This window comes from Echinops telfairi, unplaced genomic scaffold, assembly GCF_000313985.2.
Source record: "Echinops telfairi isolate 266 unplaced genomic scaffold, ASM31398v2 ScPeMD7_7424;HRSCAF=8462, whole genome shotgun sequence".
NCBI classification, from domain to species: domain Eukaryota; kingdom Metazoa; phylum Chordata; class Mammalia; order Afrosoricida; family Tenrecidae; genus Echinops; species Echinops telfairi.
This window is the reverse complement of record NW_022111324.1, coordinates 20,814,528-20,830,719: the sequence shown is the minus strand read 5'-3', so window position 1 is coordinate 20,830,719 and position 16,192 is coordinate 20,814,528. Positions and strand designations below refer to the sequence as shown.

Below are 16,192 nucleotides of genomic sequence, written 5' to 3'. Positions count from 1 at the left end.
AGGGGGAACAGATGACAAGGTCTACATATGGCCTCCTCCCTGGGGGACGGACAGCAGAGAAGTGGGTGAGGGAGACGTTGGATGGGGTAAGATATGATAAAATAATAATAATTTATAAATGATCAAGGCTTCAGGGGAAGGGGAGAGCGGGAAGGGAGGGGGGAAAATGAGAAGCTGACACCAAGGGCTCAAGTGGAAAGCTGGTGTTGTGAGAATGCTGAAGTCAACATATGTACTAATGTGCTGGACACAAATGATGTATGTACGGATTATGATGAGTTGTATGTACCCCTAATACAATGATTATTTAATTAAAAAAAAGGATGATGGCAACATATATATACATGTGCTTGACACAATGGATGTATGGATTGTTATAAAAGCCAACAATAAAATTATTTATTAAAATAAAAAAAAAGTAATTGCGGCAAAATATGATTACTATTACCACAAAGGTATGCTGAGGGGCTTGGTGCCCAGAGGCATTCAGGAGAGAGAGAAAGCCTCGCATATGCCAAATCCTAGAAGCAGGAGGACCTCAGCATTTGGAACCAGAGCAAGTATGGGGAAGGTGACAGGCCTGCGGGGCTCAATTGTGAAAACTTGGTGTTTGCTAACCAGTTTCAACTTTTCTTCACATCAGAACACATGAAACAACTGAGACCATTACAACAAGAAGGAAAGCATTCAATAAAGCTGCTAAGCAATATGGAAGGCAGATTGGCAAAGACAGAGATCCTAGGTAGAAAGGCCAGGAGGGCCGAATAAAAATCTACACAAAAGAAGAAAAGAGCCTGAACTAAGGCAGCAGTTAGAGAAAACCCACTACCATCAAGTTGCTTCTGACTGATATCAGCTCCATAGTGTTTCCAAGGCTGTGAATCTTTACAAAAACAGACAGCCTCATCTTTGTCCTGTGGAGCAGCTGGTAGATTCAAATCACTAACCTTCCACTTACCAACCCAACACTTATCTGAAGCACCACCAGCTAGAGAGCAGGGGATCCACTACACAATTGGAAAATAGGATGGAATTTAGTGACCAAGTTTCCATTTATCCCGTGTCTTCTATTTGGCAAGCCCCAAATCAGCTACTGTGCATTCATGGTCTCATCTTAGCCCTCACGATAACGGTGCAAGGGGGCATGGCATAGGGTAAAAGAGGAAGTCTGGTCAGAGGTTTGAAATAATTTGTCATGTGTGGCAACGTCGATATTTGAGCTCAAGTCTGCATGACTCAGGGCCACATTCTTTCAAATATTGGCTCTTAAATAGATGCACAAGAAGATGTACTCAAGAAGTCTGTGGTCCCTAAGTTGGAGGACAACTGGGCTAGAGTTGCAGAACATTAAAGTGAGAAACTAAATACAGCATTAAAGTGGGGGGAAAAGGATGGGGTGGGGAGTGGGAACAGACCTGAGATGGAAGACAAGGAATCAGAGCAAGATCTTGAAAACAAAGCAAGGAGGAGCCTGATAATTGCCTCCGACAGAGTGGGAGGGCTCCTCCTTTGCTTATCAGACATGACCGCCTGGGTAGAATGGGATGACTAAAAGGCAGAGAGTGAGGATAGCATCAACATCCCTCCGGTGACCGGCAAGCATCTGGACCAAAGACCTCCTGTGGTTTGATCCCAATGGCGTATTCTTGAGCCTGGAGGCAGCTTCCCAGGAGTTCAAATATAATCGTTCCATCTGAGCCCACAGCTGCAGCCGTGGTGTCAGCCACATCATTAAGGGCCTTTCTCTTTTCATGGGTCTCCTGCTTTTCCAAGCAGGGTGGCCTTCTCCAGGGGTTGGCTTCTCCTCGTTTTTCCCCTCGCTTCCCACTCCTCGCTCCCTCATGAACCCCATAATTATAAATTATTATTTTGTCATATCTTACACTGTCCGACGTCTCCCTTCACCCACTTTTCTGTTGTCCGTCCTCCAGGGAGGAGGTTATATGTATGCAGATCCTTGTAATCGGTTCCCCCTTTCCACCCCACCCTCTGTCCACCATCCCGGTTGTCAGCTTTTATAGACATATGAGGCGATTAAAAATACTATGGTTGGCTCAGGTGCATTTTAGTTTTTAAAGCGACATCTTAACTCTTTAACACCTTGAAGAGGTCTTGTGCAGCAGATTTGAAAAATGCAATGATTCATAATTTGATTTATTGACTGCTGCTTCCGTGAGCATTGATGGTAGATCCAAATAAAATGAAATCCTTGACAACTTCAATCTTTTCTCCGTTTATCATCTCCGTTTGTCTATTGGTTCAGTTGTGAGGATTGGGGGTTTTGTTTTTTACATCGAGCTGTAATCCACAACGAGACTAGTCTTTGATCTTCATCAGTAAGTGCTTCACATTGTCTTCACTTTCCGCAAGCAAGGTTGTGTCATCTGTGTCATTTCACAGGTTGTTAATGAGCCTTCCTCCAATCGTGATGCAGTATTCCTCTTAATATAGTCCAGATTCTTGGATTATTTGTTCCACACGCAGACTGAATAAATCTGGTGAAAGAATACAACCTTGGCACACACCTTTCCAGATTTAAACCAGGCAGTATCCCCTATTTCCATTTGGATGATGCCTCTTGGTCCATGTACAGGTTCCTCAGGAGCACGAGGAAGTGTTCTGAAATCCCTATTCTTTTTATAATGCTATCAATAGTTCGTTATATAAGTGCCTTTGCATAGTCAATAAAACACAAGTAATAAATAAGTAAGCAAAAAATAAATAAAACGTTCTGGTATCCTCTGCTTTCAGCCAAGAGTCATCTGATATCAGCAATGATAGCCCTCATTCCTTGTCCTCTTTTGAATACAGCTTGGATTTACAGCAACTCATTATGTACTGATGCAACTGTTTTAATCATCAGTAAAACTTTACTTGCGAGTGAGATGAATGATGTTGTTCAATGATTTACCTGTTGTTGGAATGAGCTCATTTTACTGGAATGAGCACAAATATGGATCTCTCCCAGTCAGTTGGCCAGGTAGTTTTCTTCCATATTTCTTGGAATACAGTGCTTCCAGAGCTGCATCGGTTATTTGAAATATTTTCATTGATACTATGTCAATTCCTTGTGCTTTCAATTTTGCCAATGCCTTCAGTACAGCTTAGATTTCCTCCTTCAGGACCATTGGGTTTTGATCAGATGCTACCTCTTGATATGATTGAGTGGCAACAAATTCTTTTTTGATACAATGACTGAATTCTTTCCATCTTCTTTTGATGCTTTCTGTATCATTAACTATTTACCCACAGAATCCTTCAGTATTGCACCGTGAGAATTGAGTTTTGTTTCTTCAGTTCTTTCAGCTTGAGAAATGCTGAACATATTCTTCCTTTTGGTCCTTGTACATTTCATTATAATGTAATCTGCTTTACTTTGTCTTCTTAAGCTGCCCTTTGAAGTTTTCAGTTCAGCTCTTTTATTTCATTTCTTCCATTTATTTTAGCTACTCTATGTTCAAGAGAAAGTTTTAGAGTCTCTTTTGACATCCACTTTTGTCTTTCTTTCTTGTTTTTTTTTAAATGAGCCTTTGCTTCTTTTTTTCATATAATGATAGTCCTGATGCCATGTGGTCCTCTTAATGTGTCAAATCTGCTCTTGAGATAGTCTCTAAATTCAGGCGAGATAGTTCAAAGTTGTGTTTTGGCGCTCATGGATTTGTTCTAATTTTCTTCAGCTTCCATCTGAACTTGCGTATGAGCAATTAATGATCTGTTATACAGTTGGCTGTGGCCTTGTTTTGGCTGATGACACTAAGCTTTTCTCTTATCTTTCCCACAGATGTAGTTAATTTAATTGCTGTGCATTTTACCTGTCAAAGTTCAGGTATACTGTCCCCCTTTACATAAAGCAACATTGCTGAAAAAGGGTATCTATGATTAAGAAATTATTTTTCCTACAAAATTATATTATGCGATTTCCAGCTTTGTTTCTTCACTAAAGCCATATTTTCCAACCACTGATCCTTCATCTTTGTTTCCAACTTTCATATTCCAGACACCAGAATTTATTAATGAATCCTGACCACATTTTTCAGACTGAAGAAGTTGGTAGAATTCTTCAATTTCTTCATCATTGACTAGTGGTTAGTGTGTAAATTTTAATAATAGTTGTATTCTTGGGGTGTCCTCATAGGCATACAGATATCACTTTATCACACATGCAGCATTACACTTCAAGAGAGATCTTAAAAAGTTCTCTTTGTCAAGGAATGTGATACCATTCCTCTTGATTTGTCATTCCTGGCATGGTAACCGTATGATTGTCTGATTCAAAATGGTCAACACTAGTTCATTTCATGCACTACTGCCTAGGATATTAATCTTTACGCATTACATTTCATTTCTGTCGACTTCCATTTTTTCTATATTCATCCTTCCTACATTGCAGGTTCCAGTGACTAATGAGTGCTTGCATCTGTTTCTTCTCATTTGGAGCCATGTTCCATTGGTAAATAAAGGCCCTAAGAGCTTTGCTCTCTTTATGTCATTAACAAAGACGGCAGAAGAACAGATGCGTTTGAATGATGGTGCTGGTGAAGGATATCGAAAGTGCCACGAGCTGCCAGAAGAACAATCCAATCTGTCTTGTGAGAAATGCAGCCGGGATGCTTCTTAGAAGCACGGACGGTGAGACTTGGTCTCATACACATTGGACATATTATCAGAAGAGGCCAGTCCCTGGAAAAAGACATCATGCTTAGTACACTCGAAGGCCACTGAAAAGGAGGAAGACCATCAGGGAGATAAGCTGACACAGTGGCTACAACAATGGGCTCAAACCTAACAACAGGCTAAGGTTGACACAGGTCAGGACAGTATGTCATTCAGTTGTGCATAGGGATCACTCTGCATCAGAACCAAGTCGGTGGCACCTATTAACAAAAACAACAATGTCATTAAGGTCAACTCAACTCTGAGAAGGTAGATATTCCTCAGTTGTATGTTGAGTGCCTTACTATCTGAAGGGCTCATTTTCCATCATGATATCAGACAATGTTCCAATATTCATGAGGCTTCCAGTGATCAGTCTCTCAGAAAGGGACCACTTATTCTTTCTTCAGAGTCTGTTCTCCTAGAAACTCGGCTGAAACCTGTTCACCTCAAGTGATCTGCTGGCATTTGAAAACCACTGGTATAACTTCCAGCATCCAAACTGCCACAATATGACAAACTGGCAGATGATTGTGATATTTAAGAGGTGGACAGTTTCTGAATTACATGGTTGAGAATCTAAAAAACACTTGAGTTATAGCAGATGCTTGTGATTTTCAGTGGTGGGAAAGGTAACATCAAATGTGAGTAAAGTGTACATACTTGAGCAAGTTAAATGATGGCACTAAGAAGCACACAAGAAAAAGTGATGTTTTGGTAAAAGCTACAACATATATAATCTAACAACAACATCCATTCTCCGCTTCTTGACATCATTAGTTTCTAAAGACTGGGTTATTATGTGAAAATATGCATGATGCAAAAATGGAAGGTGAACACATCAGATCACAAAATGGAGGATGAAGACATCATTACATAACTGTCAAACTATATCACTACAGAACTGCCACACTACTGAGAATCATGGCCCAGTCAAGTTGACACACACCTTAACCATCACAGGCGGCGTCACTCTTACTGTTCTGATCAGAGAACCATTATACACTCGGTGATAGAATGGAAGAAAAATGTAGAAGGAACCTTAAATTACTGTACTGGTTGAGACTAGAGGAACTCAGATACAGGACTATTGCCTAAGCTACCTTTTAAACTTTGAATGAAACTGTTCCCAGAAGTTACCTTTCAGTTACACGATAAACAATATCCCCCGTGAGAACTACATTTGGGGGGGGGAAAATCATCTGTATGAGATCAAATGGTCAACATTTACTCAAAAGCAAAGATGAGAAAGTAAGAGGGAGGAAAAGTAGATGGAAATGGAGCCACCAGATGGAAATAAAGAGAAAGTTGACGCACTGTGGAAAATATAACCAATGTCATTGGATACTCTGTGTAGAAATTACCTAAAAGGGACCCAATGTTATATGTAAACTTTAACTAAAAATACAATAAAATATTATATATATGAGAGGGCTTCAAAAATGTCAGGGGAAAATGTAATTATAAGCTAAAGGAATTTTCCTTCCTCATACATAAAAAGTCACTATAGTAGTCTAGTCAAGGAGGTAGGATGCTGCATAGATTATATCGACAACAGAGTTACCTAAGATGGTAGCTGGATTTAGAATAGAAAGAAAGACAATAACAAGATCTCTAATAAAGGTAGAAAATAATCATCAATAATTACCAGTATTAATAATACTGACAAGGAAGATTGGGATAAGCCTCAAAGGAAGGGGAAGAAAGAAATAAAGAATAAAAGAAGGACATTTTTATTGTGAAGTAAAATAGAAAAGTGCTGATTAAAAGAACTTTTGAAAATGATGAGGGCAACAAATGTACAAATGTGCTTGATACAATGGATGATGTGTAAATTGTGATAAAACTTGTATGAGCCCCCAATAAAATGATTTTAAAGAATAAATAAATAATAAACAAAGGAAGCCTTTGTGTGATACAAGAATTCTGTTCTGTTATTCTGCACGTGCAGGAACCCTAAGTGGCACTGTGATTCAAAGTGCTCTGCTACTACCTGAAAGGTCAGCAGTTCGAACCCACCAGCTGCGATGGGAGAGAAACATCCCCACAAAGATGTGCAGCCTTGGACACCATGTGTGGAAGTTCTATGCTGTCCTTCGGGCGCTATGAGTTGGAATCAACTCTACAGCAGTGAGTGTGGTTGTCCATGTACAGTGAACAGAGGGTCTAAGACAGAGCATAGGTGATGGCAACATTTAAATATATAAAAAGAAGGAAAGTCAGGGAAATAAATTAACATATCATAGAGAGAGTCAGAAAATGATCATGAGTCCTGGAAGCCAGAAACTGTAGTGGCAAATATGAGACAACTTCAAAAAGTTTATGGAAAAAGTAAAATGAAAAGGTAATGGAATTTTTCCATGAACTTTTTGAAGTTCCCTTATGTAAGGATTAGCAAGGTTCTTGTGCCAGACTTATCTGTGTTTGAATGTTGGCTCTGCCTTGATAGCTATATAATTGGGATAAGTCAGTCAACATCTCTGAGCTTCAGGTTTTCCTATCAATAAAACGGGGACAACAATGTACACCTTGAGAGTGTGTTTTGTTGGTAACTCATGCAAAGCATATGGCCATAGCAGACTCTCAGTTAGTGGTCATCACTGTTTAACAGTTTACTAAAACTTCCACTGAAAGGGTTATTATTATTACAAATGTCCCGGCAAAGGTAACCAAGGAAAGATAGCATGATGAGAGTAGAAGGGAGGAGGGAAGGCAGCTCAGAATAGGATGTAAAAAAGGGGAGGTCAGGGATTCAAACTACCATTTGAAAGCGTTGGTGATAAAGGAGAAAGAAACAGCATCGGAACGAAAGCTGTGTCACTGGTGGGGGTGAGGGCATAAACGAGGCTGACGGAGAATGGCTGAATAGGAAGGGACGGCCCTTCAGAAAACAAAGTGAAAACCCTAACCCAAACCTGTTGTCTTCCAGTCAATTCGGACTCAGTCAGGACAGAGTAGAACTGCCCCATAGGGTTTCCAAGGCTGAAAGTCTTTATGGATGCAGCTGATGGGTTCAAACACAGACCTTTCACTTACGTAGCAACAGAGTGCTTAACCACTGTGCCGCTAGAGCTCCTAGGTAAGGATGCCTGAAGATTTACATCAAACCTGTATGAAGATGAGCAGAAGTTGAAAAAAGTCCATCTAAATAATCTATTTCTAGGTAGTTTCAGGCAGCGACCTATTACTATTTTCTATAGTACCTATATATATTCTTTAAAAATATAAAGGAAAAAAAAACTTACTTCCTTTTTTTCCTCTTCTTCTATTTCCTGAATTTCTTCTTCATCCTCATTTAAAGATTTTTCTATTTCAGGCTCAATGAATTCTTTTATGAAGTACTGAGAGAAAAAACAATATTATCATTATAGCTTGGTATATAGAAATATAGCATATATACATATTTTAGTACTATGAGGAGACTTCAAAAGTTTATAGAAAAGTGGAATTGAAAGACAATGAAACATTTCCACACATTTAAAAATCCTGCTTCTGCATTAGAAATATTTCATTAAACCTATTTAAAGAGCACTAATAGTACAACTGGGCTCTATATTAGTGGTAAAGATACAATGGCTAACAAGAGTGGCCTCCTTCCCTTACAAAACTTACATTTTAGTGGACAAGAAAATTATATATAGATATATATAGAGAGAGACTTCAAAAATTCATGAAAAAATAAAATCAAAAGATAGTAGATTTTTTCCATGACCTTTTCAAAACCACTCATGTACTCATATAGCAAGAGCACCTGATCTGGACTTGGTAGTAGACAGGGCTATAAGAAGGTGGTTGGCTTGTCTGGAAGGTTTCCTTGAAGAGCTAATGTCTGAGTTTCTCCTTGAAAGATGAGTAAGGAAAACAAGATGTCACAAGGGAGTTTTAGGTAGTAGAAGCTATTTATGCATGATTGGTTCTGAGAACAGAAACCTAGGAGCAGTTGAGGTGATGGTGCACTAATAATGGAAAGGACTAGACTGTCATGCCAAGAAGATGGTACTTTATCGTGAAAGGCAATGAAGTACCAATAAATTGACTGATCTGTTTTATATTTTAAAACAATTACTCTGGCCACAAAAGAATCAATTTAAAGAGGGAGAAAATAAGAGGGAGGAAGGCGAGGCAAGAAAGACACGAGGCAGGAATGAACTACAGGGTGGTTGCAGAAACGAACAAAATGGAGGTTAAAGAGATCGTCAGAAGATAACTCTTAGTGACTGATTGGAGGGTATGGGGGGTTAGGGGAAGGGAACATCTTGGATGACACCTATTTTACGGAGTAGGGCACTAGACAGCTCATGATGCCATTCACAGACATAAGATAAAAAGCTAGATAAAGAGGTTTGGAGAGAAAGAGTTCATATTGGATTACATAAGCCTAAATGATCACTGAGACATCCAAGTGGACCTCTGGATCTGGAGTTTAGCTGGAGGGGTCTGGGCTAAAGATAGAGATTTGACAGTCACAGTTATCTGCCTTTAGTTGAACCCAACAAAGAAAATGGCAATTGATGACGTAACAAGGTCTTAGGACAAAGCTTAGTCATGTAAAGGGATAGGGAAAACAGAGGAATCTGCAAAGGAGGCCACAGTAGCCTCAGAAATATGAGAGAGGCTACGAGAAGAGCCAATACCTCAAAGGAATCTATTCAAGTGTTAAGACTGAAAATGTCCCTCGGATGATTATTGAAGCAGTGTTTAAAACCTAAAGCTAGAAGCAAATGCATTTCCCATAATAATAAATGTTTAAATATATTTCGGCATAAGTCTAAGACAAAGCACTTTATAACAATTTAAGATTACATTGCAGAGTATGTAGAATTAAAAAAATCCACAATGTACTATATCTTTCTAAATGATATACCACTTATTCCTAATGACATATGATTACTATAAAACATTAAAAAGCCTTTTCACGAAGAGGGCACCAAAGGCGAAGAAGGAAGCTCCTGCCCCTCCCAAAACGGAAGCCAAAGCAAAGGCTTTAAAAGCCAAGAAGGCCGTGCTGAAAGGCGACCACAGCCACACAAAAAAGAAGATCCGCACGTCACCCACCTTCCTGCGGCCCAAGACCCTGAGACTGAGAAGGCAGCCCCAAGGCCCTCGGAAGAGCGCCCCCAGGAGCAATAAGCTGGACCACTGTGCCATCCTCACGTTCCCCTGGACCACAGAGTCTGCCATGAAGAAGACCGAAGATAACAACACACTTGTGTTCGTTGTGGATGTCAAAGCCAACAAACACCAGATCAAGCAGGCTGTGAACAAGCTCTGTGACATGGACGTAGCCAAGGTCAACACCTTGATCAGGCCTGACGGTGAGAAGAAGGCATATGTTCGACTGGCTCTGCCAACAAAATTGGAATCATCTAAAGTGAGCCCAGCTGGCTAATGCTAAATATAAACTTTTTCAATATTAAAAAAAACATTAAAAACAATACAAATAATTAAGAATTCTAATTAACTATTAAAGTTTTATATCTAATAAAATTTAAAAAATATTCTTCCTAAATACTTTATGTATAAATATTTTAACATACATGAGATAATAATGTATGTTGCATGCCATAATCTGTTTTCTCTGTAATACATCATGGATGAACTTTTTCTCATTACATAAGTATCTACACATCTACACTACATACACATCTACACAGAATTCCACTATATGATGATATTATAATTCATCAACACTTATATTATTTCTGGTCTTTGCTATTATAAGTTATGCTATTATAAGTTATGCTATAGTTAATATCCTTACATAAATATATAATTGAATTATCAGACATATAATAAATTGTTTAATATGTTTAATAAAATAAGAGGTGTAAACTATAAGTTAAGAACAAAAACCAAATAGAACTTCAATAACTGAACATTAAAACTCAACAAAAATGCTAAATAGTAGATTAAACTCAGTTGAAGAGCAAATTAGTGAACTGGAAGGTAAGCTAGAATCAATTATCCAATATGCAATGCAAAAAGGCAAAAGGACAGAAAACAGGAAAAGATTCAGAAGATGACGTGGAACAAGAGATAGCATTGCTGATGTCAGATGGATCTTGGATCACAGCGGAGACTATCAGAAAGATATTTACTTGTGTTTTATTGACTATGCAAGGCATTCAGCTGTGTGGATCATAGCCAACTTTGGATAGCCTTGAGGAGAATGGGCTTCCAGAACACTTCATTGTGATCCAGAGGAACTCGTACACGGATCAAGAGGCAGTATGCGAGCAGAGCAAAGGGATAAAGAGTGATTTAAAACCAGGAAGGGTGCGCATCAGGGTTGTATCCTCTCACCATCCTCATTCAATCTGTATGTCGAGCAAATCATCAGAGAAGCTGGATTCCATTAAGCAGGATGGAGGAAAGCTTATTAGCAACCTGTGCTATGAAGATGACACACCTTACTTGCTGAAAGTGAAGGGGATTTGAATCAATTGCTAATGAGCATCAAGGTTGCAGCCTTCAACTCAATGTAGAGAAGGCCAAACTTCGAACAACTGGACCAATAGGCAACATCATGGTAAATGAAGGAAAGATTAAGGTTGCCCATCATTTTTGTCTTGCCCATCTACTTAAGTGGAGAGCAAATGTTTTGAGAATGATGAGGGCAATGAATGTACAAATGTGTTTTACACAATTGATGTGATAAGAGCTGTACGAGCCCCAAATACAATGATTAAAAAAGAGAAACCCTTAAAAAAAAAAGTGTTTGTGATGGAAAGAACAAGAAAGTGTGTAATAGAGAAGACAAGCTCAAGAGATAGAAATGACCATGCTTATAGATTTTTTTTATAGGTTGATTTTTTTTAAAAAAGGAACCATTAAAAAAGACATTAGAGATACAAAAACTGAGAGGACATTGGGGATGGGTTGAGTCTCAAAGGAAGAGAAACCCTTGGATGGGAAGACTGAGACTAGAGGAGGAGGGCAAGGGGAGCGAAGAAGCAGAGCATCTGAGGCTGTGTCTCAGGAAATGACAGAAGCCTCATCTGAAAGCCATTCTTTCTTTTATGACATAAGAGGTCAAAAACCTGCTAAAGTGAGCAAAGATGCTGGCGGGGATGGCGCTTCCCTTGGGAAGAAGAAGAGTGGCCTTCCTCCCCGTCTCCTCTCCTGATAGAGCGGCTGGAGAGTCAAAACACTGCCCGGAAAAAAGTCCCTGAACCTTTACCTACTGGAATACAGGGAAGAGCATGTAACACATGGCAAATACCTCCTCTCCAAATAGATGTTCTATTTCATCAGGCTGCAATAATATTATTTTTCTGCCTTTGAGTTCAGAAAGGAGAATAGTACATGTATTGATCCAATCATAACATTCTCTCTGAAAAAAGATAAAAGATAATTATTAAGCAGAAAAAACTCAGACACCAACTCATTTCTTCACTCAATCTTATTGAGGAGCTGCTAGCTAGAATATTAGCATTCTTCTAAATAGAATTCTATTCGATACTTCAAACATTTGTGCAATGGTGTCCAAATATAGATATAGATCTAAATTAGGTCTTCTCTTATTGGCAGAATTTGAAATCTGGATTGTAATGGAGCAAGAAGTGCTAAAGGCACATAAAACCATATACCTGTATAGAGGATTGTTGGGTTTACTAAGGCCTAATTGTCTGCCTCAATAAATTTATGTAAATAGCATCAATTATGATTGCATGCTAAAAGCATATACTTACATCACAATTATTTGCTACTCTAGTCTAAGTGTTGTAGATATATTTGTTTGATCTCAACATGAGGTAGGTACTACTACTATTCTCATTTTTAAGATGACAATATCAAAGAATGCCTAAAAAACTCTCATTGCCATCAAGTCCATGCTTTCTCATAGCGACCTCCCTGTGGGTTTCTGAAACTGTGTGGGAGTAGAAGGCCAGGCTTTCTCCCACGGAGCTGTTGGTAGTTTCAAACTGTCAAATGACCTGAAATTTTAAAGACTCTATTGAAAGATCTGGGGCAATACTTGTCCACCTAACGTGAAGAGTAAAACTGCATATCTTTTTTTTTAAATCATTTTATTGGGGGCTCGTACAACTCTTATACAATCCATACATACATCCATTGTGTCAAGCACATTCTCAAACATTCTTAAAACATTTGCTCTCCACTTGAGCCCCTGATATCAGCTCCTCATTTTCCCCCTCCCTCCCCGCTCCCCACTCCCTCGTGAGCCCTTGATAATTTATAACTTATTATTATTATTTTGTCATAGCTTACACTGTCCGACATCTCCCCTTACCCATGTTTCCATTGTCCATCCTCCAGGGAGAAGGTTATATGTAGATCCTTATCATCAGTTCCCCCCCTCTACCCCACCCTCCCTCCACAAAATCTTCTAACAGTTAAGATGTGGTTTCAATGTTTTAAAGATACATTTTTCTTGTTAGTGAGCAAAAGAAAGAGAAAAGAGACATTATCTTCTTTGGGAGAATCACACTACTGAAACCTAGTCACAGTAACCATCACCAAACAGTACCATGATATAAAATAATGATCCACTTTACACCCCTGAAATCAACCACAAAGCACCGTTACATGCCTTATATTCTTCTAATATATGTATTTGGAATTATTGCAAAATGCCAAGGTCCCAAAATCTTATAAATCAAGTCCAAACATCTTAAGTGATAGTTAAGGTAAGTGAAGCTTACAGAGATAAGATTACAGAGTCCCTGAGTGTTACAAATGGTTAAAGTGCTCAGCTACCACATGAAAGGTTAAAGGTCCTAGTCTACCCAGAGGATCCACAGAAGGAAGAATTCACTCTCTGCCACTGAGTTGATGCCAACTCACAGCAACCCTACAGGACAGGGTAGACCGGCCCTAATGAGTTTCTGAGACCATAAGAGGATGAGAAAGCCATCTTTGTCCTCAGGAGTAGCTCGTGAGGAAAAATGTGTACGAGAAAGCTCTGCCTAGCGGAGCTTTTTTCCACTTTTTTTTTTCTGCAAAGGGGATACCCCTTGTACTTGTATGTCAGTATATATGTGTGTATATATACAAAGGTATATGTATATATCTTATATATTTGTTCTTCTAGCCATGATACTGTCAATATTCATCACCAACACCATAATTCAAATGCATAGGTTCTTTTTCCATCTTCCTTATTCACCATCCAGCTTTCACGTGCCTATGAGGCCACTGAGAGGACCATGGCTTGAGGCAGGTGCACCTTAGTCCTCGAAATGACATCTTTGCTTTTTGACATTCTTCCAGAGGTCGTTGGCAAAATATTTTCCCAATGAAATACATAGCTGATTTCTTAACTGCTGCACCCATGAGCACTGGTAGTGGATTCAAGGAAAACGAGATCTTTGACTTCCATTTTTTTTCTGTTTATCGTGATGTTTCTCATTGGAACACTCATGAGAATTTTTGTTTGCTTTGCATTGAGGTGGGTTCTACATGAAAGCATGTATAAATTACATCCGTGGACCTCTATCAGTATTCTCAGGACCTCTTGGCTTTCAGCAAGCAAAGTGTAATGAGCCTTCCTCCAATCTTGATGTCCCATTTTTTTCCCCAATCTATTGCAGCTTCTCGGATTATTTGCTCAACATACAAACGGGATAAATATGGTAAAGAATACAACCTTGACATACATCTTTCCTAATCTTACATCCAACATTCTCTTGTTCTGGTCAAACAACTGCCTCCTATTCTATGTGCATACTCTGCATGAGTACAATAAAATATTCTGGAATTCCTGTTCTTTACACTGTTAATCATAATTTGCTATGATCCACACAACTAAATGCTTTTAGATAGCCAACAAAAGAAAGGTAACATCTTTCTGCTATTCTCTGCTTTCAGCCGGGATCCATTTGATGGTAGCATGACATCCCTTGTTCCACATCTTCTGAATCCGGCTTAAATGTCTGGCCACTCCCTTCAGCAAGACTTCACATGTATGTCATATTAGTGATATTGTTTGATAATTTCTGCATTCGATTGGGTCAGTTTTGTTGGAATGGCGGTTGAGTGTCCAGCATGCATCTGTTTGTTGAAACACTTCAAATGGTACTCCATAATTTCTGGAAACTTCTTTTCTGCCAATGGTTGCAGTGCAGGTTGGACTTCTTTCAGTCCCATCTGTTCTTGATCATATGCTATTTTTGAAACGGTTGAACATTGACCAATTCTTTTTGATAGTTATTCTCTGCATTTCCTCCATCTTCTTTTGATGCTTCCTTTATCTTTCCATATTTTTCCCATAGAATCCTTCAGCATTTCAACTCAAGGCTTAAATATTTTCTTCAGTTCTTTCTGCTTGAGACATGCTGAGTGTGTTCTTCCCTCTTGGTTTCTACCTCCAGGTTTGGGCACATTTCATTATAATACTTTTTTTTTTGTCTTCTCAAACTGCCTGTTGAAATTTTGTTTGGCTCTTTTACTTCATCAATTCCTCCATTTACGTTAGCTATTCAAATGCAAGTTTCACAGTCTCTTCTTACATCCATGTTGGTCTCTTTTTACTTTCCTTCTTGAAAGGCCCTTTAGCTTTCGTAGCACACGATGTTTCTGATGTCATCCTACAACTTCTTGGTCTTCAGTCATTAAATGCTCAGTGCATCAAATCTGTTCTAAAGATGATTTATAAATTCAGATGCGATGTATTCAGTGGTATTTTGGTTCTGTGGACTTGTTTTCATTTTCTTCAGCTCCAACCTGAACTAGTATATGAGTGATTGATGGACCTGTTTGCATTGGCTCCTGGCATTGCTTTGGCTAATGATATCGAGCTTCTCCATCATTTTTTCCCCATAGAGGTAGTCCTTTTAATTACCGTGTGTTCCACCTGGTGAGGTCCACATGTACACCAGAAAACCCCTAACTGCCATCAAGTCGATGCTAACTCATAGTGACACTATAGGACAGGGTAGAGTTGTAACTGTTCCCATGGAACAGCTGGTGATTTTGAATTGATTGTAGTTCAACAAGTAACCACTGGGTCACTAGGGCTCCTAATACATAGTCATTGTATATGCTTTGAAAATAGTTATTTGTAGTAAATAACTCATTGGTCTTGTAATATTCTATCATGCAATTTCCAGCTTTGTTTCTAGCATGAAGACCATATTTTCTAAAATTGATCCTACCTCTTTGTTTCCAGTCTCCATATTCCATTCACCAGTATTATCAATACATCTTGATCGCATGTCTAATCTCAGACTTAAGAAGTTAGATTAATTATTCAATTTCTCATTATGGGATTTATGGTTGATGCATAATTTGAATAATAGTCATATTAATTGGTCTTCCTTGTAAAAATATAGATACATGTATCACAACATTGTGCTTCAAGAAAGATATTTTTGACAATAAATGTGACATTGTTCCTCTTCAAATAATCATTCCCAGCATAATGAATAATATGATTGTCAGATTCAAAATGGTCAATACCAGTCCATTTCAGTTCACCAATTCCTAGGACATCGTTTTTTTTGTTTTTAATAAATAGTTTTATTGGAGGCTCTTTTTTTTTGTTGTTGTTGTATTAGGTGTTCTTTTTTTTTTTTTT

At 38.7% G+C, this 16,192-nt stretch overlaps 2 protein-coding genes across 2 annotated transcripts in view; one reads left to right on the top strand and one right to left on the bottom strand.

Annotated features, from left to right (window-relative positions):
• AXDND1 (axonemal dynein light chain domain containing 1) overlaps window positions 1–16,192 on the bottom strand; it is a 134,459-nt gene that overhangs the window by 14,023 nt on the left and 104,244 nt on the right. The window contains exons 19-21 of the mRNA XM_004706807.2: window positions 11,876–11,986; window positions 7,899–7,994; window positions 5,794–5,855 (exon numbers count right to left, since the gene is read on the bottom strand). Coding sequence (XP_004706864.1) covers window positions 5,794–5,855; window positions 7,899–7,994; window positions 11,876–11,986 — 269 coding nt within the window. The remainder of the gene's footprint in view (window positions 1–5,793; window positions 5,856–7,898; window positions 7,995–11,875; window positions 11,987–16,192) is intronic.
• LOC105978983 (60S ribosomal protein L23a-like) lies at window positions 9,530–9,991 on the top strand (the record flags this gene model as incomplete). Its single annotated transcript, XM_045297941.1, has 1 exon — window positions 9,530–9,991. A coding segment is annotated over exon 1 (462 nt), but the record flags the coding sequence as incomplete, so codon positions are not given.